The sequence below is a fragment of the Oncorhynchus masou genome, chromosome 2, assembly GCF_036934945.1.
Source record: "Oncorhynchus masou masou isolate Uvic2021 chromosome 2, UVic_Omas_1.1, whole genome shotgun sequence".
Classification (NCBI taxonomy): domain Eukaryota; kingdom Metazoa; phylum Chordata; class Actinopteri; order Salmoniformes; family Salmonidae; genus Oncorhynchus; species Oncorhynchus masou.
In genome coordinates this window covers 15812962-15837186 of record NC_088213.1, presented here as the reverse complement: position 1 = coordinate 15837186, position 24225 = coordinate 15812962, and the positions used below count along the sequence as shown (strand labels likewise).

The 24225-nt window shown below is 44.4% G+C and overlaps 1 protein-coding gene across 1 annotated transcript in view; it reads left to right on the top strand.

Annotated features, from left to right (window-relative positions):
• Positions 1 to 24225, top strand: part of LOC135552611 (unconventional myosin-IXAa-like) — a 186377-nt gene that overhangs the window by 101309 nt on the left and 60843 nt on the right. The window contains 6 exon segments of the mRNA XM_064984329.1: positions 239 to 292; positions 6857 to 6954; positions 7463 to 7589; positions 9012 to 9101; positions 15974 to 16090; positions 17671 to 17805. Coding sequence (XP_064840401.1) covers positions 239 to 292; positions 6857 to 6954; positions 7463 to 7589; positions 9012 to 9101; positions 15974 to 16090; positions 17671 to 17805 — 621 coding nt within the window.

Sequence of the window (24225 nt, the reverse complement as noted above, 5' to 3'; positions counted from 1 at the left end):
GGCACTGAGTGTGTGTGTTTGTGTGCATTGAGAGTGTGTGTGTGTGTGTGTGTGTGTGGGCACTGAGTGTGTGTGTGTGTGTGTGTAGGATGGGCCCCAACTCGACGTCTAAATATGACTCCATTCCCTCTACTAACTGTCCCTTCCAGTCCCATGTGTAGAGTGTGTGTGTGTGGTGTATGGAATGCTGCGCTGCCTAACCCTAACCCCATCTACTCTACCTTTTAACCCTCTCCAGATGACAAAGAAAGTCCTGAGACTGCACTGGGAGAATTACTATGAGAGCGAAGCGGTCAGTATACATCTCTCTGGGCGAGACTGTGTTGAGTGTTCACCAATCACCTGTAGGAGTTTTGATTATCAAAACTAATAATCACTGGCTTCTCCCTCACAACTTCATTGTCCTCACAAGTGCGTGTGCCCCTGTCACATTCTGTGCACTACCACACGCCTTTCTCCTTGCTTTTCCCTTTTGTTGTTGTTCTTCCTGGTTTGGGGTGTGTCCACTTCCTCAGTTGTGTGTTGCCTGTCCCAGTCTCTGTTCCTTCGATCTCTGTTCTGATCTTCTGGTTGGATTATTTGGTCGTTGACTTGATTGATTAGATGGAAACATATTCTGATTGGCTTATTTGGTCGTTGACTAGATGGAAGAATAGTCTGTAAACCAGGGGCCTCCAAACTCTGTCCCGGAGAGATACTGGGTATGCAGGCGTTCGCTCAAGACAAGCTCTAACACACCTGACTCATTAAGACGTGGTTCAGATGGAAGAACAGCTCAAACACACCTGACTCATTAAGACGTGGTTCAGATGGAAGACCATGATCAGTTCATGATTTAAAACAGGTGTCTTAGTGCTGGGCTGGACAGTCAGTATCTCCTGTACCAGGAGTTAGAAACCCCTTATCTATGCCTACTGTACCCACTAGAGGTCGACCGATTAATCGGAATGGAATGGCCGATTAATCAGGACCGATTTCAAGTTTTCATAACAATCGGAAATCCGTATTTTTGGGAGCCAATTTTTTTCATTTATTATTATTATTATTTTTTTATAACTTTTATTTAACTAGGCAAGTCAGTTAAGAACACATTCATATTTAATGATGGCCTAGGAACAGTGGATTAACTGCCTTGTTCAGGGGCAGAACAACAGATTTTCACCTTGTCAGCTCGGGGGAACCAATCTTGCAACCTTACAGTTAACTAGTCCAAAGCAATAACGACCTGCCTCTCTCTCGTTGCACTCCACAAGGAGACTGCCTGTTACGCGAATGCAGTAAGCCAAGGTAAGTTGCTAGCTAGCATTAAACTTATCTTGTAAAAAAACTATCAATCATAATTACTAGTTAACTACACATGGTTGATGATATTACTAGATATTATCTAGCGTGTCCTGCATGCATATAATCTGACTGAGCATGCAAGTATCTAAGTATCTGACTGAGCGGTGGTAGGCAGAAGCAGGCGCGTAAACATTCATTCAAACAGCACTTTCGTGCATTTTGCCAGCTGCTTTTTGTTGTGCGTCAAGCATTGCGCTGTTTATGACTTCAAGCCTATCAACTCCCGAGATGAGGCTGGTGTAACCGAAGTGAAATGGCTAGCTAGTTAGCGCGTGCTAATAGCGTTTCAAACGTCACTCGCTCTGAGCCTGCTCTGCATGGGTAACGCTGCTTCAATGGTGGCTGTTGTCGTTGTGTTGCTGGTTCGAGCCCAGGGAGGAGCGGGGAGAGGGATGGAAGCTATACTGTTACACTGGCAATACTAAAGTGCCTATAAGAACATCCAATAGTCGAAAGGTTAATGAAATACAAATGGTATAGAGAGAAATAGTCCTATAATAACTACAACCTAAAACTTCTTACCTGGGAATATTGAAGACTCATGTTAAAAGGAACCACCAGCTTTCATATGTTCTCATGTTCTGAGCAAGGAACTGAAACTTTAGCTTTCTTACATGGCACATATTGCACTTTTACTTCTCCAACACTTTGTTTTTGCATTATTTAAACCAAATCGAACATGTTTCATTGTTTATTTGAGGCTAAATTGATTTTGTATTATGTAATGTATTATATTAAGTTAAAATAAGTGTTCATTCAGTATTGTTGTAATTGTCATTAAAAAATAAAAAATAAACGGCTTTTTTTGGTCCTCGAATAATCGGTAATCGGCATTGAAAAATCATAATCAGTCGACCTCTAGTACCCACCTTAGTGAGGACGCTACTAGTACAGTATGCCTACCACACACACACCGGTACCCTGGGTCACCACTCACTCAGCCATGAACCAGTGTTAATATTAATACAGGGAACCTGGAGTATCCTGGTCAGAATCCGCCAACAAACACTTTGGGCAGATTGAATGAGAGCATGGCGATAAGCAGCCATCCAAACATTCCCCTGTTTGCCCCGGTACTTGTTGACATAGCCTCACAGTAGCTGACCCGTGACCCCCCCCCGTGTTTGTGTGTGTGTCACAGGCGGCCTGTGGCACCTTAATTAGGGAGGACAGACTCATGGTAATGGCTGGAATGGAGTAAATGGAATGTTATCGAACACATCAAACACCTGGTTTCCATTTATTCCAGACATTATGAGCCTGTACTCCCCTGGCCTGCTACCTGGGCACAGACAGTGGAGGCAGGGTAGACTAGTGGTTAGAGTGTTGGACTAGTAACTGGAAGATTGTAACTGGAAGTTCAAACTCCTGAGCTGACAAAGTACAAATCTGTCGTTCTGCCCCTGAACAGGCAGTTAACCCACTGTTCCTAGGCCGTCATTGAAAATAAGAATTTGTTCTTAACTGACTTGCCTAGTTAAATAAAGGAAAAATAAATGTTTTTTTTTTTTTTTTAAAGACAGTCACTGACTCTCAACCAGACACACACACTGACTCTCAACCACAAGGGAGGATCAAGGTCACCTTCTGTTGGGCTATGTCAACAAGTCTGGCTACAGGTGTCTGAGTTGGGGTGTGGCTGGCTACAGGTGTCTGAGTTGGGGTGTGCTGATACAGCCTGGCTACAGGTGTCTGGGTTGGGGTGTGCTGATACAGCCTGGCTACAGGTGTCTGGGTTGGGGTGTGCTGATACAGCCTGGCTACAGGTGTCTGGGTTGGGGTGTGCTGATACAGCCTGGCTACAGGTGTCTGGGTTGGGGTGTGCTGATACAGCCTGGCTACAGGTGTCTGAGTTGGGGTGTGGCTGGCTACAGGTGTCTGGGTTGGGGTGTGCTGATACAGCCTGGCTACAGGTGTCTGAGTTGGGGTGTGGCTGGCTACAGGTGTCTGGGTTGGGGTGTGCTGATACAGCCTGGCTACAGGTGTCTGAGTTGGGGTGTGCTGATACAGCCTGGCTACAGGTGTCTGAGTTGGGGTGTGCTGATACAGCCTGGCTACAGGTGTCTGAGTTGGGGTGTGCTGATACAGCCTGGCTACAGGTGTCTGAGTTGGGGTGTGCTGATACAGCCTGGCTACAGGTGTCTGAGTTGGGGTGTGCCTGGCTACAGGTGTCTGAGTTGGGGTGTGCTGATACAGCCTGGCTACAGGTGTCTGAGTTGGGGTGTGCTGATACAGCCTGGCTACAGGTGTCTGAGTTGGGGTGTGCTGATACAACCTGGCTACAGGTGTCTGAGTTGGGGTGTGCTGATTGATGTAGTGATGGGTGTTCTGGTTGTCTGTGAATGGCATGCTCACCATATGCATATTCCATAGCCTTGAATCAGTGTCGTGCTTCACCAATCATCTCATCGATCACAGTACATGCCAAGACATTTCCCCCAATGTCTCCAGGTATGTGTTTGTGGTTTTGTGTTGATGTGCTACACATCTGCAACAAGGGGACAGGCAAGGCTACTGCTTTGTTCCAGGAAAATGGCTCTGGGGGATGTTGAACACGGAATTATTATCTACTGTCTTGTCATTAAAGAAAGGAAAAGTCAAATCATGTACAAGATGCCACTGAAAGAATTGGCACTCTTGCATTATTGGAATATTACGGCTCTATATACATAGTAGTACATTATGATCATTGTCTAATGATAGTTCTATTGTATTAGCATTGTAATATACTGTGTATCAAAGACGCTGTCGTTCGTTGTTTTTCTACCCTTCGCTGACATTGTGGAATTCTAGAGGAGTGTGAGCTATGCAATGCATGAAGTGTCTGTGAAACAGACTTGCCAATCTGGAAATATACCTTTCATTTCCCCCTGTAGTGTGTGTGTGTGTGTGTGTGTATTCCTCTGGAGAGGATGCCATTTCCTTACCAGCTGATCTCTATCCACACATTCTGCCCTCCTGGTGTTGTAAGCAGTCATACCATCTGATTCACACACTCATCCACCAAGGGTCACCTCAAAGCCAAAGTTATTCAGACGTTTTCACACGTCAAAGTACTCGAACTGTATGTTCCATGATGAGTCCAAAAAGACCATCTGTTGTGTACAGTAGATCCCACTATAAATCAAGCCCTGATGACAAGGAAGGATCGGCACCATCTTATGTAATCATTTCAGTTGCTGCTTATCTTTCTAATTTCCTATGATCTTAAAGCAGGGGTGGTCAACTCCAGTCCTCCAGGGCCTGATTGGTGTCGCTCTTTTCTCCATCTCTAACAAACACAGCTGGTCAATCAAATCTCATTCTAAACTGAAGATCATGATGAGGTGATTATTGGAGTCAGGTGTGTTAGCTGGGACTGGGGCAAAACTGTGCAGCCAATCAGGCCCCTGAGGACTGGAACTGCCTACCCCTGCCTTAAAGGGATACTTGGGGATTTTGGCAATGAGGCTCTTTATCTATACTGAACTAAATATAAACACAACAATTACAAAGATTTGACTGAGTTACAGTTAATATAAGGAAATCGGTCAATTTAAATAATTTCATTAGGTCCTAATCTACGGATTTCACATGACTGGGAATACAGATATGCATCTGTTGGTCACAGATAACTTAAAGTTAGTGGCGTGGATCAGAAATCCAGTCAGTATCCGGTGTGACCACCATTTGCCTCATGCAGCGCGTGACACAACTCCTTCACATAGAGTTGATCAGGCTGTTGCTTGTGGAATGTTGTCCCAATCCTCTTCAATGGCCGTGCGAAGTTGCTGGATATTGGCGAGACTTGGAACACGCTGTTGTACACCTCAATCCAGAGCATCCCAAACGTGCTCAATAGGTGACTTGTCTAGTGAGTATGCAGGCCATGGAAGAACTGGTTCATTTTCAGCTTCCAGGCATTGTGTACAGATCCTTGCGACATGGGTCCTTGCATTATCATGCTGAAACATAAGATGATGGTGGCGGATGAATGGCACGACAATGGGCCTCAGGATCAAGGGATCTGTCTTTTCAAATTGCCATCGAAAATATGCAATTGTGTTTGTTATCCGTAGCTCATGCCTGCCCATACCATAACCCCACCGCCACCATGGGGCACTCTGTTCACAGCGTTGACGTCAGCAAAACACTTACACGTGGTCTGTGGTTGTGAGACCGATTGGCCATACTTCCAAATTCTCGAAAACAACGTTTGAGGCGGCTTATGGTAGATAAATTAACGTTAAAGTCTCTGGCAACTGCTCTGATGGGACTTTCCTGCAGTCAGCATGCAAATTGCATGCTTGTGGATACAATTTACATTTTTTTTGCTAGCATGCTAGCGGAACATGTTGCTAGCATTGCACTATCACTTGATAGCATCATCTCGTGCAACTACCTTTAACTTCCTTCATACTGGACACAGAGACATAAAAATGGTATCCACTTGTTCATCTGACTCTGGGGAAGTAGATAAAGGGCTTCATTGCCAAAAACCCGAAGTGTCCCTTTACCATGCTGCAATTTAGCTGCTATCATAACTCTTCTGTATGTTGGTCAACGGACAAACAAATGAATGATACAGCTACATGTAGTTTTATACTGTACAACCTTATTAAATCATGGCCATTTTACAATACAGTGCACCATGTCTCAGTATTTAATACCAATCATAGTTCAGCTAGGACAGATTCTATAGTCTTGGAACAGGTTGTCATTACTGTCCTTTGCATGTAATCATGGAGTTGGATGTCCTAGTTGATTTAACTCTGGGACTGAAGCCAGGTGAATTAAACCTGTTAAAGAGAACATGCTGCCTGCAGGGCTACACACCACAGGGGGTGTATGTGCGTGCACCTCATTAGAAGCCTCATTGTGTCCCTCATTGTACCTGGATACCCAAACTCTCCTCTTCCATACTGTTTTCTCTCCACAGCCTTCTGTTCAGCACTTTCTCCTGCAGACCCTGTAAAGGCCCTTTCCCCTGCAGACCCTGTAAAGGCCCTTTCCCCTGCAGACCCTGTAAAGGCCCTTTCTCCTGCAGACCCTGTAAAGGCCCTTTCTCCTGCAGACCCTGTAAAGGCCCTTTCCCCTGCAGACCCTGTAAAGGCCCTTTCCCCTGCAGACCCTGTAAAGGCCCTTTCCCCTGCAGACCCTGTAAAGGCCCTTTCCCCTGCAGACCCTGTAAAGGCCCTTTCCCCTGCAGACCCTGTAAAGGCCCTTTCCCCTGCAGACCCTGTAAAGGCCCTTCCTCCTGCAGACCCTGTAAAGGACATTTTCTCTTATGTTAGGGTACAGTATGTAGTGTTGGTGATGGCACAGTACTGGCTAGTACAGCACCTACTATATCCGCTCAGTTGAGCACACTGGGCTGACTTACTGTTTGGCAGTCGCACTGATTTTGTGCTACAATTGCAGTGTTGTTTGATTCAAAATGGCTACCATGTGGTATGCCATTATGTGGTAAAGCCAAAATGGGTACCATATTGGACACTGATAACACCTGGTCTCCTGTCATTGGCCCGTGCAGGACTGCTTCACAGTGGAAGGGGAGGACCTGAAGCATGACTTTGAGAGACTGCAGCTGGCCATGGAGATGGTGGGATTCCTGCCTGCCACGCGCAAACAGTGAGTACACACACACACACACACACACACTAAATCTCAGTGCTCAGTGTACGCACACTGACACATACACTGAAATTACAAACACAGGCAAAGGAATCATCGTCACAGGTAAATTACCAGGATACACTGTCCAAAAGCCCGAGCCAGGTTTCTGTGTTGAAACGAGCCAGGTTTCTGTGTTGAAACGAGCCAGGTTTCTGTGTTGAAACGAGCCAGGTTTCTGTGTTGAAACGAGCCAGGTTTCTGTGTTGAAACGAGCCAGGTTTCTGTGTTGAAACGCCAGCCAGGTTTCTGTGTTGAAACGAGCCAGGTTTCTGTAACGAGCCAGGTTACTGTAACGAGCCAGGTTACTGTAACGAAACGAGCCAGGTTTCTGTGTTGAAACGAGCCAGGTTTCTGTGTTGAAACGAGCCAGGTTTCTGTAACGAGCCAGGTTTCTGTAACGAGCCAGGTTTCTGTAACGAGCCAGGTTTCTGTGGTGACACAAGCCTTGTTTACTGTCCCACAGGATATTTTCTCTGTTGTCGGCCATTCTTCACCTGGGGAACATCCGCTACAAGAAGAAGACCTACCGAGATGACTCCATTGACATCTGCAATCCAGAAGTCCTACCTACTGTCTCAGAACTGTTAGAGGTAAGCCTGTTACTGTCTCAGAACTGTTAGAGGTAAGTGTGTTACTGTTGAAATTATTCCTTATTATGTTTACATTTGACATGTTCGTTATTTAGCAGATGCTCTTATGTGAGACAACCACGTATCACAGCCATAGTCCATTTCTTCTCATTAAAGGAGCTATCAACCAAGTCGGTGCTCGTAAGAAAATACACGTGTGAGTTAAAGTTCAAGAAAGGCAAGGCTTTATATAATTGTATTTTTAATTTTCTTGTTTTATAATGGATACAACAGAAGTTGATTGAATGCGACCTACGTAGTGTGGAAATCTATTCTTAAAATGTGTTCCCAAGCACTTTGTTTCTCTGAGTCGGGATGTTTTCAGATGCTTTTGCAGTGACGTACTGTACTGTGCGCAAGGCTTGTCAGTACCAAGACACTCGGTGGAAAATTTCATTCCTTGGTTAGGAATTTGGTTTGCATGCAGCGTATAATTACATAATTTCTAATTCTGTCATCCGTCTACAAATATTCTGTAGGCACAACACTATTTTTCTCTCTTAGCCTCAGTTTATGAATGATCGTTTTTCCAGTGAACATGTGCTGTGAAGGGACAGAAGTCAGGACTTATAAGGGCAGATGTATTTTCAGAATACTGATCCAACCATCGTTGAGGTTTGCAGGGAAGCAACAGGAGCAGCTAGTGGCTAAGGAACATGGCTTGTGCTCATGTGAAAGAACATATGTTCCCCAAATGGGTTGGGTCAGAGTCAGTCAAGCATCTTACAGATAAATGGTAATTCATTTTAAAATAATGTTAAAATAATATATAAATGAGATGTGTAGTGATTTATACAGCTTACTTGTGATTTAAAATATGAGATGGTTTGTTAATCAGTATTTAAGTACCTTCAGATAAAATGTTGCTGTGATTCCTCCACTAGCGTTGCACAATTCCTGGAACGTTCAGTAGATTCCCTGGCTTTCCCGATATCCCGTTTTGTAAGATTCCCAGGAATGAGGAGGAAATAAAGCAGGAAATCTGGAATCCTACAACCAGGTTTTCTGTTAAACCAGGGAATTTATTGAACGTTCCAGGAATATTGCAACCCGAGTTGGGACATAGTCTCCATCCAAGAGAAGTGCACTGTGCTGGGACACAGCCTCCACTCTGCCTCTTCTCCCCTGTAGTTCCAGGATGTTAATTGGATAGTGCAGGCCGCTGGCCCTCTTCAATAACTAGGAATAAGTCTTTCTCATGACCGTGAGTGCCCGTCCCACTAAACATAGCAGGGCACATATCCACCCTCATTACCTAAACATTCGGCTGAATGAAAGCTGTTGTAGGGCTTGGTGTGTGTACAGAAGAAGAATGGGCTTTGTGTTTCTGAAACAGAAATTGCTTTCAACTGTGAAATTAATTGTGGTCTCTTTTCTGTACAGGTCAAGGAGGAGATGCTATTTGAAGCCCTGACGACGAGGAAGACCATGACAGTGGGAGAGAGGCTGATCGTGCCCTACAAACTGGCTGAGGTGAGACCAAGTCAACAGCACAAACCTGAAACTCATCCCAAACATTCTCAACCCTTAGTGCAACGAAGAGGCACAGTCAAATACTCCCCCTTACCTCAAGATGTACCATTCCTCAACCCAATCCCAAAGTATTCTTGAAAATTTGATCGTCAAGACATATTGCATTATTCTACATTGGTAAATGCTAAGGAATAGTAGGCATCCTGCCTATCTAAATAACGATATAGGGGAAACACTGAGTCCCAGTCCCAGGGCAGGCTGTGAAGGAGCTGGAGTCAGAGCTGGTCTGTTTGTCAGTATCTGTCGTCTGTCTGTCTGGTTGGGTGTGGATAGTTGAGGGATCAGATTGATGTCTACAGTGGGGTAGGCCATGGCGGATGTCAGGGCCGTTAAAAGGGGTCTGCTCTGCAGGGCCAGCGGAACTCACAGCTACACACACGCGCGCACGTGCACTCATACACCACATCTATCATTTTGACCTTGGAAACACTGAGTGGGAAGTGGCTGTGTGTAGAGCTGTTAGTTCCACTGGCACTACCGAGCAGACCCCCTTTAATGGGAGTGTGCTTGTAGCCATGCAAACACCTAGATATGGTTTTAAGTTCACTAAAAAAGTATCCTTGAAATGTGCATCCGCATTGCAAGTCAGCCTTACACCAAGCTACTGAAAAAAGTCCCTTTTGAGAAAGACTGCCACAGCTCTCAATCCAATGGCACAAGTTCCTTTTCCTCAACGCTAGTCCACAAAGGCTGCAGCATCAGAGAGCTGCTTAGTTTGTTTACAGAAACCAGAGAGGGATTCTCTGAAAACAAACACACTACGGCCAAGACTCAGCTGAAAGACTGACCAACAAGCTCACAAGGTGGAAATCAAAGGCCTATTATTTTTAGTATAATTGCATATTATTTTTTGTTATTTACACCTACAGTATGCCCACATGTTGGATGGGTATTTTATCTAAATCTTTTCTACAAAGTCTATCCTTTTCTACCTCCCCAACAAGCATGTGGCTATGCCATATCACAGCATACAACAAACTTCCTCACTACACAACACTTTAATAATCCACAAAACCGCTACTTTATCAACCATATAACGCAAAACACAGCTACGCCCTCGTTCCAGCTGTTTAGGAGCCATTTTATATGAACAAACAGTGCTGATTGTTCTGGCAGCTCTTTGGGTGGTCCTTTCTGTAAACATTGTTGTAACAGTTGCAACAGTGAACTTTTACTCATTCGCCCTGTAGTCTCAACTGGTATTTTACTACTTGAAAACTCAAGTACCATGGATTTGTTTTCACTCTAATTGTGACTCACCACCTGGATTCAGTCTTATGGAGGGACATTTGAAATTGTGTTTTTTACAGAGCTACAAAGTGGTATATCATAAACTGTATTTGAGGAACAATGGGAAAGTAATTCTGCTTTGAAAGTTGATGAACTTTTGTCGCAGAGCATTGTTCACACCCTCTTAAGCTTTTGCCCCACCCATCTCATTTTTGCTCTCGGAGCGCATACTTGACGCTCTGGCCGATAATTTGTTTACCTATGGATAACATGAAAACAGCCTAACCAGCTCTACTGGCAACAATTTCATTACGCTTTTTTTGCAGACTGACACCGGCCATATTCAACGGGTGTTGTACACTTGTCACGTAACGTTAGCTAACGAGTCAGCCAGCTAACGTTAGCTAGCTAAACCACAATGAACAGTGCCAACAATGCCACAGTGCGGGGAGCTAAACAACCAGATTCAATGTTCGCTAGCGAACATTAGGCTCTAACTAGAAAAGCAAACGGCTCTGGGATACGGATAATAACGTCAGCTGGGGAGCCAAAATTAGAAATGTGTAATGTCTGAAAATGTAGCTAGCTATTTTACCTGTATACATCATCATGCATGATGGACGCGTCTCCCTGTCAGGAATGCCATGCCATGGTTGCCCTGAGTTTGAAGATGTAATCTGGAGGTGTTTTCGCCATCTCTTTATCTGTCATACTCTAATTACATTGATTTCAAAACTTGATCCTCCCGGAGGTGGAGAGCAACACATATGCAGCTCCACTACACAATACATTTAAAAAAAAAAAAAACCCGGTCAACAGGATTACCAACACAGACTGACGAGCTCAAATAGACAGAAGCCTCCTATATGGCAGACCAATCCGAACTCATCTCTCGGCATTTCCAGCCCACTTATTATCTCAGCCAATCATTTGTGGTTTAACTTCTGTGGTTTAACCAACAAGGCTCATAATTTAACAATTGCATTTACAGATGGCATACAAGTTTGTTATTAAGGCACATGAAAGCTCACATTTTTGACAAGGCATTTCTGCCAAAAAATGCTTTTTGAAAAAAAAAATGTTTACGTTGAAGCGGCTCTCCTGTGAAGTCGTGACTTGCGACATATGCCTTGTTTCCTGGATTAGGTCTTATCCATTTTGTTATTGAGATATTTAAAAGATTGATGCTCACCGGAATGTTCTGAATCCAACTTCCTTTAAATAATGAAAAGGCCTCTCACTTTTGAAGACTCTTGCTAGCAATATAAATAGCATTTTGTATGATCTTTGGGAGTTGCTAGGCAGATCTTTTTGTAGTCGCTAAAAATAAAGTAGTAAATTATGTAAAAGACAGTCATTTCAACTTTTGCTGGACCGTTGTATAATGGCATGTTTTGCGCAAAAGTAGACATCTGAAGCTCTGCAGGCACTTCTACTGGAAATGTACTATACTAACTTCCCACACAATCCAGTCACATTTTTGTGTGTGGTAAATCTATCTCACCTGGTTGATTAATGGACATTCAGGCATGGCAACAGAAGATGACAAACAGCCCTTCACTGTCTGTCATGGTATGAGTTAATGACTCCTAATAATTATTATTATTTATAACATTTTTAAAACACTTTTTTCATTATACAGAATAATCTTGAAGTGCATAAAATAATAAATAAAAACCAAATACAAAACAAATTGGCACAACAAGACAGGATAACTGACACAAGGAACCCAGCTGACACTTCAAGGGACAAGGAACCCAGCTGACACTACAAGGGACAAGGTCACCAAAGAACCCAGCTGACACAACAAGGGACAAGGACACCAAAGAACCCAGCTGACACTACAGGGGACAAGGACACAAAGGAACCCAGCTGACACTACAGGGGACAAGGACACCAAGGAACCCAGCTGACACTACAGGGGACAAGGACACCAAGGAACCCAGCTGACACTACAGGGGACAAGGACACCAAGGAACCCAGCTGACACTACAGGGGACAAGGACACCAAAGAACCCAGCTTACACTACAGGGGACAAGGACACCAAGGAACCCAGCTGACACTACAGGGGACAAGGACACCAAGGAACCCAGCTGACACTACAGGGGACAAGGACACCAAGGAACCCAGCTATCAACAGAAAGCCTTCCTAAAGAGAAACTTTGTTATGTTATTAAAACTTATGTTACACGTTTCGTGTCTGTAGTCGATATACTGTAGTCAATTGTGAAATTGCCCGTTTTGCACATCGTACTTAGATCAGTAATACTTTTGTGTGAAAACGTCCTCTAGTACTTTGCTATTACACCATCTCTCTCACTCACTCACTATTTCCATTTCCTTGTAAAATACATTGTCTCATTCCTTGACACCTCTATGCTATCAGCTGCCTATCCTCAGAGGGGTAATGTTTTCATTGGTGTCTGTTCTACAGTAGATTGGATTGGTAGTGCCTCTGTCACTCTGATGGTCATTAGGCAGACTAATGTCATTAATCATGACCAGTAGAGGTGCTGCTGGGACGTAATACAGGGTGTCAGCCCAGGACTCGCCTCCTGTGGCCACCTGCTGAAGCCCCATTGCCACGCCACGAGTCACAATGCTGTGCTTGAAAGATATTAACCAGACATGGAGCGCTGATCTAAGAACAGGTCCCCCCTGTCCATGTAATCGTATTCATTCTGATCAAAACAACAACACTGATCCTAGACCAGCACTCCGACTCTAAGACACTTAATGAATATGGCCCTGCCCACGGATCTCCTGGGTCATGTTCGTTAGGCACGTGAAACGGGGAGGGCACTACCTTAGTGTATCTAATAAGAACTTTAGTGTTTTCATTTCGGAGTTGGACATAAGACGGGGACAGAGGACAGACGTGACGGGGACAGAGGACTGACTGACCGGACGTGACGGGGACAGAGGACTGACTGACCGGAAGTGACGGGGACAGAGGACTGACGTGACGGGGACAGAGGACTGACGTGACGGGGACAGAGGACTGACGTGACGGGGACAGAGGACTGACTGACCGGACATGACAGGGACAGAAGTCTGACGTGACGGGGACAGAGGACCGATGGGGACAGAGGACTGGGAACATGACTCAAGTCTTTGTCATATGTCTAATATTCATCCATGTTACTATACTCAGCAAAAAAAGAAACTTCCTCTCACTGTCAACTGTGTTTATTTTAAGCAAACGTAACGTGTAAATATTTGTATGAACACAACAAGATTCCACAACTGAGACATAAACTGAACAAGTTCCACAGACATGTGACTAACATAACTTGAATAATGTGTCCCTGAACAAAGGGGGTGTCAAAATCAAAAGTAACAGTCAGTATCTGGTGTGGCCACCAGCTGCATTAAGTACTGCAGTGCAGCTCCACCTCATGGACTGCACCAGATTTTCCAGTTCTTGCTGTGAGATGTTACCCCACTCTTCCACCAAGGCACATGCAAGATCCAGGACATTTCTGTGGGGAATGGCCCTAGCCTTCACCCTACCATCCAACAGGTCCCAGACTTGCTCAATGCGATTGAGATATGGGCTCTTCGCTGGCCATGGGAGAACACTGACATTCCTGTTTTGTAGGAAATCCTGCACAGAACGATCATTATGGCTGGTGGCATTGTCATGCTGGAGGGTCATGTCAGGATGAGCATGCAGGAAGGGTACCACATGAGGGAGGAGGATCTCTTCCCTGTTCCGCACAGTGTTGAGATTGCCTGCAATGACGACAAGCTCAGTCCGATGATGCTGTGACACACCGCCCCAGACCATGACGGACCCTCCACCGAGAGCTATGCATCCTCCGAAACACAACCCAACCAAGCCGCACTGCTTCTTAACACAGCGCGCATCCAACCCGGAAGCCAGCCGCACCAATGTGTCGGAGGAAACACCGTACGCCTAGAGACCTGGTCAGCATGCACTGCGCCCTGCCCGCCACAGGAGTTGATGAGACAAGGATATCCCTACCGGCCAAACCCTCCCTAACCCGGACAACGCTAGGCCAATTGTGAGTCGCACCATGAACCTCCCGGTCGAGGCCGGCTGCGACAGAGCCTGGGCTCGAACCCAGAGTCTCTGGTGGCACAGCCTTAGACCACTGCGCTGCCCAGGAAACAGTTTTTAAACTATTTACAATGAAGATCTGTGAAGTTATTCGGATTTTTACGAATTATCTTTGACAGAGTCCTGAAAGAGGGACGTTTCTTTTTTTGCTGAGTTTACTTCCATCGGATACTTCCATCAGACTATGTAATCAACTTCACTTGTGTGGATTTCCTGCTTTAATTATGCAATGTTCCTAACATCTGGGCCCCGTCGGGTTTGGCTTCAAACAAATAACTAATAAACAAAATCAAGATGCATTTGTTGCTTGTTTTTCTACATTGACATAAAACGCCACATGCAACATTCTTCAAGGAAATCAGCCACCTCCGACGTCGTTTTTAGAGAATTTGGCAGTACCACGTGTAAACACACCAGCCCAGGACCGCCACATCCGGCTTCTACACCTGCGGGATCATGTGAGACCAGCCACCCAGACAGCTGATGAAACCAAGGAGTATTTCTGTCTGTAATAAAGCCCTCTTGTGGGGAAAAACCTATTCTGATTGTCTGTGCCTAGCTCCCCAGTGGGTGTGCCTTGGTCCCAAGTGGACTAATGCATTTATTTCACTTGATCTGATTTTTTAAAATCATAGTAATTGTTGCATGTGGCGGTTTTTATATTTTTGTTCAGTATATATTGGAAGAGATTTATCCTTGTTTGATTGCAAGGTAGAAAAACAAGCAACAAATGCATCTTGATTTCTAGATGTTTATTAGTTATTTATTTGAAGACAAACCCGATGGGGCCCAGATGTTAGGAACATTGTATAATTAAAGCAGGAAATCCACACAAGTGAAGTTGATTCCATTGTCTGATCAAAATGTTTAGGGTATTCCATGCGTACCTAACTGATCACCCATGGCACCAGGGCCCGTGTTCACAAAGCGTCTCAGAGAAGGAGTGCTGATCTAGGATCAGTTTTGTCTTTTTGATCATAATGAATAAGAGGAGGTTCTGATCCCGGATGAGCACTGCTACTCTTGAGATGCTTTGTGAATATGGGCCCAGGTCTTTCACATTCAATCTTTTGAGGTCAGTAGTAACACGGATGAATAGCGAGGTGCAGTAGCTCACTAGTAACACGGATGAATAGCGAGGTGCAGTAGCTCACTAGTAACACAGATGAATAGCGAGGTGCAGTAGCTCACTAGTAACACGGATGAATAGCGAGGTGCAGTAGCTCACTAGTAACACGGATGAATAGCGAGGTGCAGTAGCTCACTAGTAACACGGATGAATAGCTAGTAACACGGATGTGCAGTAGCTCACTAGTAACACGGATGAATAGCGAGGTGCAGTAGCTCACTAGTAACACAGATGAATAGTGAGGTGCAGTAGCTCACTAGTAACACAGATGAATAGCGAGGTGCAGTAGGTCACTAGTAACACAGATGAATAGGGAGGTGCAGTAGCTCACTAGTAACATGGATGTGTGGTTTTGTATGTTCCTGCAGGCGGGCACGGTGCGAGACTCCATGGCCAAGTCCCTGTACAGCGCACTGTTTGACTGGATTGTGTTCCGGATCAACCACGCACTGCTCAACAACCGGGACTTGGAGGAGAGCGCCAAGGTAAGACCAACGTGACTGCTATCATGCTTTGTTACAACATACATATGTCTGCTTATAATATATCCATGTCATGCGTTGATGACATGCTCACCTCTCCACTTCATTAAGATTAAGATCACTTGATTGGTCAATTTCAAGGTCCAACTAAAAGGTTACTTCCTTCCACTTTTAACCCAACCTCTCCGAAAGACACGCATACATACAGTGGTGGGGGAAAGTACCCAATCGTCCTACTTGAGTAACAGTCTAAAAGTATTTGATTTTAAATATACTTAAGTATCAAAAGTGCAAGTATAGACCATTTCAAAGTCCTTATATTAAGCAAACCAGACGGCATCATTTTCTTGTTTTTTTTTAAATTTACGGATAGCCAGGGGCACACCGACACCGCCAGATCAGAGGCAGTAGGGATGACCAGGGATGTTCTCTGTTTAGTGAGTCAGTAGGGATGCCAGATCAGAGGCAGTAGGGATGATCAGTGAGTCTGCCAGTAGGGATGACCAGGGATGTTCTCTGTTTAGTGAGTCTGCCAGATCAGAGGCAGTAGGGATGACCAGGGATGTTCTCTGTTTAGTGAGTCTGCCAGATCAGAGGCAGTAGGGATGTTCTCTTAATAAGTGTGTCAATTGCACCATTTTCCCGTCCTGCTAAGCATTCAAAATGTAATGAGTACTTTTGGTTGTCAGGGAACATTTTATGGAGTAAAAAGTACATTATTTTCTTTAGGAATGTAGTGAGGTAAAAGTTGTCAAAAATGTAAATAGTAAAGTACAGATACTTAAGTAATACTACTTAAACTACTTAATAATACTACCAAAACTACTTAAGTAATACTTTAAAGTATTTTTCCTTAAGTACTTTACTGCATACATATACATATTATGGGGAGGTGTGGGGGGCTGCCACACTGGGCACCCAGGGAGCTGTTGTTGGGGCAGTTAAGTGCCTTGCTCAAGGGCACAACATTTACCCTCCTTTTGCCAGCTCACCTCCTGCCAGATTGGTTTCCATCGGACTCGGGATTCGAACTGGCAACTCTCCGGTTGCAGGCTCACCTCTCTAAGGCTACCCGACGCTCACCTCTCTAAGGCTACCCGACGCTCACCTCTCTAAGGCTACCCGACGCTCACCTCTCTAAGGCTACCCGACGCTCACCTCTCTAAGGCTACCCGACGCTCACCTCTCTAAGGCTACCCGACGCTCACTCTCTAAGGCTACCCGACGCTCACCTCTCTAAGGCTACCCGACGCTCACCTCTCTAAGGCTACCCGACGCTCACCTCTCCGCCCAGAATAACTGTCTTTATGCTTCTGGTACAGGTGTTCAAATAGAGCGTGAACACCTTGGCAGAGACGAGCTGTTTTATTGATTTAATAAATCATAGTATGAACCTCCTTCTGGAATCAGTGACATCAGTGGTTTTGTTCAAACAGCTTCAACCTTGTTTTCCATTATGCGTCTCAGGGTCTTTGGTAACCTTCCCAAACCTTGTCAGTTAGACTTTCATGTTGAATTGTTTTTTTGTTGTTGTCAAAAAGCAGATTGTTAATTGAGATTTCACCCTCCTGTATCCCTCACAGATCTTTTCCATCGGAGTGCTGGACATCTTTGGCTTTGAGGACTACGAAAACAACAGCTTTGAGCAGTTCTGCATCAACTTCGCTAACGAGAGGCTCCAACACTACTTCAATCAGCACATCTTTAAGCTTGAGCAGGTAAGGCATTTGGCATTCCTACACCCTTTCAGTACTAAACTGTACTTATCCACAATGCACTTACATGGAAGTTCACAATACAGTGGTCCTTTAAAGAGGAGGCAAGCTCCTCCAGTGGGTTATGCAATAGGGTTTATTATGGGGCTGACCGCCACATGACTCACCTCTTCAACCATCTGACTGCTGATTATGATGGATCTATCTTACTTCCTCAACCCTCATTATGATGGATGGATGTTACCTCCTCAACCCTCATTATGATGGATGGATGGATGTTACCTCCTCAACCCTCATTATGATGGATGGCTGTTACCTCCTCAACTCTCATTATGATGGATGGCTGTTACCTCCTCAACCCTCATTATGATGGATGGCTGTTACCACCTCAACCATCATTATGATGGATGGATGTTACCTCCTTCAACCCTCATTACGATGGATGGCTGTTACCTCCTCAACCCCCATTATGATGGATGGATGGCTGTTACCTCCTCAACTCTCATTATGATGGATGGATGTTACCTACTTCAACCCTCATTATGATGGATGGCTGTTACCTCCTCAACCCTCATTATGATGGATGGCTGTTACCTCCTCAACCCTCATTATGATGGATGGCTGTTACCACCTCAACCCTCATTATGATGGATGGCTGTTACCTCCTCAACCCTCATTATGATGGATGGCTGTTACCTCCTCAAGCCTCATTATGATGGATGGATGTTACCTCCTCAACTCTCATTATGATGGATGGATGTTACTTCCTCAACTCTCATTATGATGGATGGATGTTACCTCCTCAACCCTCATTATGATGGATGACTGTTACCACCTCAAGCCTCATTATGATGGATGGATGTTACCTCCTCAACCCTCATTATGATGGATGGATGTTACCTCCTCAACTCTCATTATGATGGATGGATGGCTGTTACCTCCTCAACCCTCATTATGATGGATGGATGTTACTCTCATTATGATGGATGGATGTTACCTCCTCAACCCTCATTATGATGGATGGATGTTACCTCCTCAACCCTCATTATGATGGATGGATGTTACCTCCTCAACCCTCATTATGATGGATGGATGTTACCTCCTCAACCCTCATTATGATGGATGGATGTTACCTCCTCAACCCTCATTATGATGGATGATGGATGGATGGATGTTACCTCCTCAACCCTCATTATGATGGATGGATGTTACCTCCTCAACTCTCATTATGATGGATGGACCTTCCTCAACCCTCATTATGATGGATGGATGTTACCTCCTCAACCCTCATTATGATGGATGGATGTTACTTCCTCAACTCTCATTATGATGGATGGATGTTACCTCCTCAACCCTCATTATGATGGATGGATGTTACTTCCTCAACTCTCATTATGATGGATGGATGTTACCTCCTCAACCCTCATTATGATGGATGGATGTTACCTCCTCAACTCTCATTATGATGGATGGATGTTACCTCCTCAACCCTCATTATGATGGATGGATGTTACCTCCTCAACTCTCATTATGATGGATGGATGTTACCACCTCAAGCCTCATTATGATGGATGGCTGTTACCTCCTCAACCCTCATTATGATGGATGGATGTTACTTCCTCTACCCTCATTATGATGGAGGTGTGTTGGTGTTTACTGACTGGATTGGAGAGAAAGGTTGTTTCGGTCATGATCATGATCGGTCATGATTGTAGGTAAACATCATGTTTAATCACGATTGTCCTTTAGTACTTTTAGGCTGCATTCACACAGGCAACCCAATTCTGATATTTTTTTTCACTAATTGGTCTTTTGACCAATGACATCAATCTTTTTCAAAGATAATCTGCTTGGTCAAAACACAAATTAGTGAAAAAATATCAGAATGTGTCTGCCTGTCTAGATGAAGCCTTAGTGAGTACAACTGAAACTGATTGGAGAGTTCCTTTTAACAGTACCATCTCAGTAATGACACATACTGTATTTGCTCAAGGAGGCCTCCTGTACAAAGGCACCCATCCATAAAGTCACTGCCTTCATTAACCTCCATGTTAAAAATTAGCCACAGCTTTTGAACATGTACAGCACTCACTCAACTTCTAAGAGGGTTTGTTTGCTTCATGCTTTGGTGAGGTTGGGCCATTGCATCATGCTACTAGTGAAGTGTTGGAGCTCAATCAAGACAATACTCTGGTATAGTTCTGAACTGTTAGAGATCAATCAAGACAATACTCTGGTATAGTTCTGAACTGTTAGCGCTCAATCAAGAATACTCTGGTATACAGTACCAGTCAAAAGTTTGGACACACCTACTCATTCAAGGGTTTTTCTTTATTTTTACTATTTTCTACATTGTAGAATAATACTAAAGACATCAAAACTATGAAATAACACATGTGGAATCATATAGTAACCCAAAAAGTGTTAAACAAATCAAAATATATTCTATATTTGAGATTCTTCAAAGTAGCCACCCTTTGCCTTGATGACAGCTTTGCTCACTCTTGGCATTGGTCTTGACTAATTATTCTACAATGTAGAAAATAATAAAGATAAAGAAAAACCCTGGAATGAGTAGGTGTGTCCAAACTTTAGACTGGCACTGTAGTTCTGAACTGAAGTGAACAAGACAATACTCTGGTATAGTTCTGAACTCAATACTCATAAGAATGTACTAAAGCAACCACGTGCTGCTTGTCATAAGCAGGCAGACATTTTTCTGGTGGTTGTGAATGTCCTTATCCCCTACCGTTTCTGGTGGTTGTAAATGTCCTTATCCACTACCGTTTCTGGTGGTTGTAAATGGTTTCTGGTGGTTGTAAATGTCCTTATCCACTACCGTTTCTGGTGGTTGTAAATGTCCTTATCCACTACCGTTTCTGGTGGTTGTAAATGTCCTTATCCACTACCGTTTCTGGTGGTTGTAAATGTCCTTATCCACTACCGTTTCTGGTGGTTGTAAATGTCCTTATCCACTACCGTTTCTGGTGGTTGTAAATGTCCTTATCCACTACCGTTTCTGGTGGTTGTAAATGTCCTTATCCACTACCGTTTCTGGTGGTTGTAAATGTCCTTATCCACTACCGTTTCTGGTGGTTGTAAATGTCCTTATCTACTACCGTTTATGGTGGTCATGTGCTTATCTGCTACCTTTAGAAAATAAATATTTTGATCTTATAAATGCAAATTCTTTAAAAAAAAATTGAGACATCCCAGGCATGCACATTCTCGTAGAGGCTTTGCTATAAGAGAGAGGTGTGTGTGTGTGTATGCGTGGCCTGAATTCCTCCAGAGAGCGGGTGGAGTGCGTCATTCAGCAGGCTGCAGCGTCTCACTCCCCAGTGACTGTCATATCAGCTAATAACTCCACACTCTAAGTGTTGGCAAACCATCAGACGTCTAAACCACTGCTGGCAACATAGAGCAGGACTGTCATTAGAGCAGTGTTTATGGTCCATTCACACTCAATGAACAGCATGGTGGCCTACTGTACTGTACACAGCCAGCTAGTATGGTGGTCTACTGTACTGTACACAGCCAGCTAGCAGGGTCAACAGTCTTCATGCTGCTATTAGCTAACCACTATCGTGTTGATCATCTTGCCTCGTGTTGTTACGCTGTGCTGAAGTTGGCATGTTCATACTGTAAACACAGCATGGGCCTTGATGGTTTTACTGACTGAACTGGGGCTGATTGAAGTCATAGTCTATAAAGCACCAACTTGCCCTCAAAGTCCATGATAATGATTGACTAGAAAATGTCTCCATATTGTATGATCCTGTAAGTCCCACTAAAAGGCTCTCTGTGCAGACAGGCATGTTCAAACCCTGTTAGAATGAGAACACACCAGCCCATCATCAATGTGTGACCGTGTTGACATCCAAGAATCGGGCTGTGAATGTGACCTGCTTGAGTAGCACAAGGATCATCGATTCTAATGCTTGACCTTTTCCAAGCACTCACCGTCGTTCTCCAGGCATGTTTTGCCCAGTGCTTTACTTGACAGGAAGGTCCCATTTGGAGACGTCCAAGTCCTCTGGTTAACAGAAAATAAGGACTGGGTTATGTACCATGGTTTGGAGGCAGGGTCAGCCACGGTGTAGAACCGTTCTAGCATTGTTCAAGGGCTCGACATCAGCAGATGGCAGGTTATTTGTGCTCATGGGAAATTGAATAAAGCAGGGGATTTATTTGCATATCTGGATTGTATTGTTGTGATAGCGTGACTGACCTGCACATCTAGTTGTAGGAAACCAAAGAGATGAGAGGCTGCATTGTGAAGGCCTAGTGGTGGCCCTAATAGATGACAGATCAACATGGAGACAATATCAAGGTGGCATCAAGGAGATTTTTTCCCCCCCATAAGTATTCTGTCTAAAGAGATATTCAGCTAGCCTGTATTTGCATTTGCCAAGTCCTTTGAATATTGTTGGACTGAGCCGTTTCCTTTGTGTTGGGTAACTCTGACAGTGCGCGAGGGGAGGTGCTAGTTGCCCCTCAATGAAAGGAAATGTGTGTGTGCGTGTGCGTTGGAACAAGAGACGGGGGGACAAAGTGTCCAGACGTCAAGTTGGCTCATCTCCAGCTACATCTGGCAGGCATGACATCACCATCATAAATCACTACACACTGAAGGGATTCTTGGAATCGTAAGACACATCACACACTTGTGTGTACACACACACACACACACACACACACACACACACACGAGCGCTCATTATACAGTTAATGGTATGTGGTTTGGTATGTGTTTTTACCATTTTATAGAGATCTTGTAAATGTAATTTTCTGTTTTTTCCATGTGCTACCAGGGTTCATTCAGGTTGTTGGATAGATCTAGGCTCACTGAAGGAGACGTGATGGAGTCAGGAGAGGGAAGCAGAATAGAGATGGAGGTTAACAGACAAACATAGCAGATGCTGTATGCACTATGCCATTCAGTTGCACATCAGCCTGAGCCTACCATATGGGAAATATCCACAACAACATTTTATAGGACCTTGTTCAGTGTTTGTGGTGTAAACACAATACATATATATGGTCCCTTTTTAGGCACAGATCTAGGATCAGCTCCCCTTTCCCAAAGTCTAACCATGAACACTGTCAGTACAATGTTCATGGCTGGCTAATATGAACATGTTTGTTAAGCATTGAAGAACTGGGCCGTTGGTTCATTCCATTCTTCTGCAGACTGGGATCCTAAAGCACCGTGTGAGGTTATTGTTTCTGTGCCCATGCTGCCACCAATGAGGTTGGTTCTGGTATTTCCCCGTCGTTATTTGCGAGGGCAGAGGGATAACAGATTGACTGGTTTGTTCAGCTGACTGTGTGTGTTTTGGCTAATAGAGAGGAGGGGAAAGGAGGCTCCATTGATTTGATGAAACTCTCACTGGGATTATCGCCCTTTATCGCTCCGTTCTTTTCCCCAGCGAGTCAAGGAAACAACGTGCAGTAGGGGAGAAATACTGCAAAATGCTAAGAATGCTTTTCATATTATTAAACCACAAAGTGGTCCAGGCTGGCACAGCACAGCACGGTGGTCCAGGCTGGCACAGCACAGCACAGTGGTCCAGGCAGGCACAGCACAGCACAGGGAAGGGTTGTGCTGTGTTCTAGCCTAACAGGAAAAAAACACTACTACTGGAACACTGTTGTTTTGTTTGTTCAGGCCCAGTATCGACACTACTACTGGAACACTGTTGTTTTGTTTGTTCAGGCCCAGTATCGAAACCACTACTGGAACACTGTTGTTTTGTTTGTTCAGGCCCAGTATCGACACTACTACTGGAACACTGTTGTTTTGTTTGTTCAGGCCCAGTATCGACACTACTACTGGAACACTGTTGTTTTGTTTGTTCAGGCCCAGTATCGAAACTACTACTGGAACACTGTTGTTTTGTTTGTTCAGGCCCAGTATCGAAACCACTACTGGAACACTGTTGTTTTGTTTGTTCAGGCCCAGTATCGAAACTACTACTGGAACACTGTTGTTTTGTTTGTTCAGGCCCACTGTTGTTTTGTTTGTATCGACACTACTACTGGAACACTGTTGTTTTGTTTGTTCAGGCCCAGTATCGACACTACTACTGGAACACTGTTGTTTTGTTTTTGTTCTACTGGAACACCAGTATCGACACTACTACTGGAACCGGAGAGAATGGAATGGCGTCAAACAAATGTAAACCATGTTTTTTGATGTATTTGATAGCATTCCACCTATTCCACTCCAGCCATTACCAAGAGCTCGTCCTCCCCAATTAAGGTGGGACCAACCTCCAGTGCCAAGAGTGAAGAAACACAGTTAGAGTACAGGCCACAATCTTGTTTTACCTGTCCTTGGGATGAAATGTGTGATGTAGGCTGTGAATGACGGTTGTGTGATTGATGTTTGTCAGAACTATCCCCTATTCCACTATCATA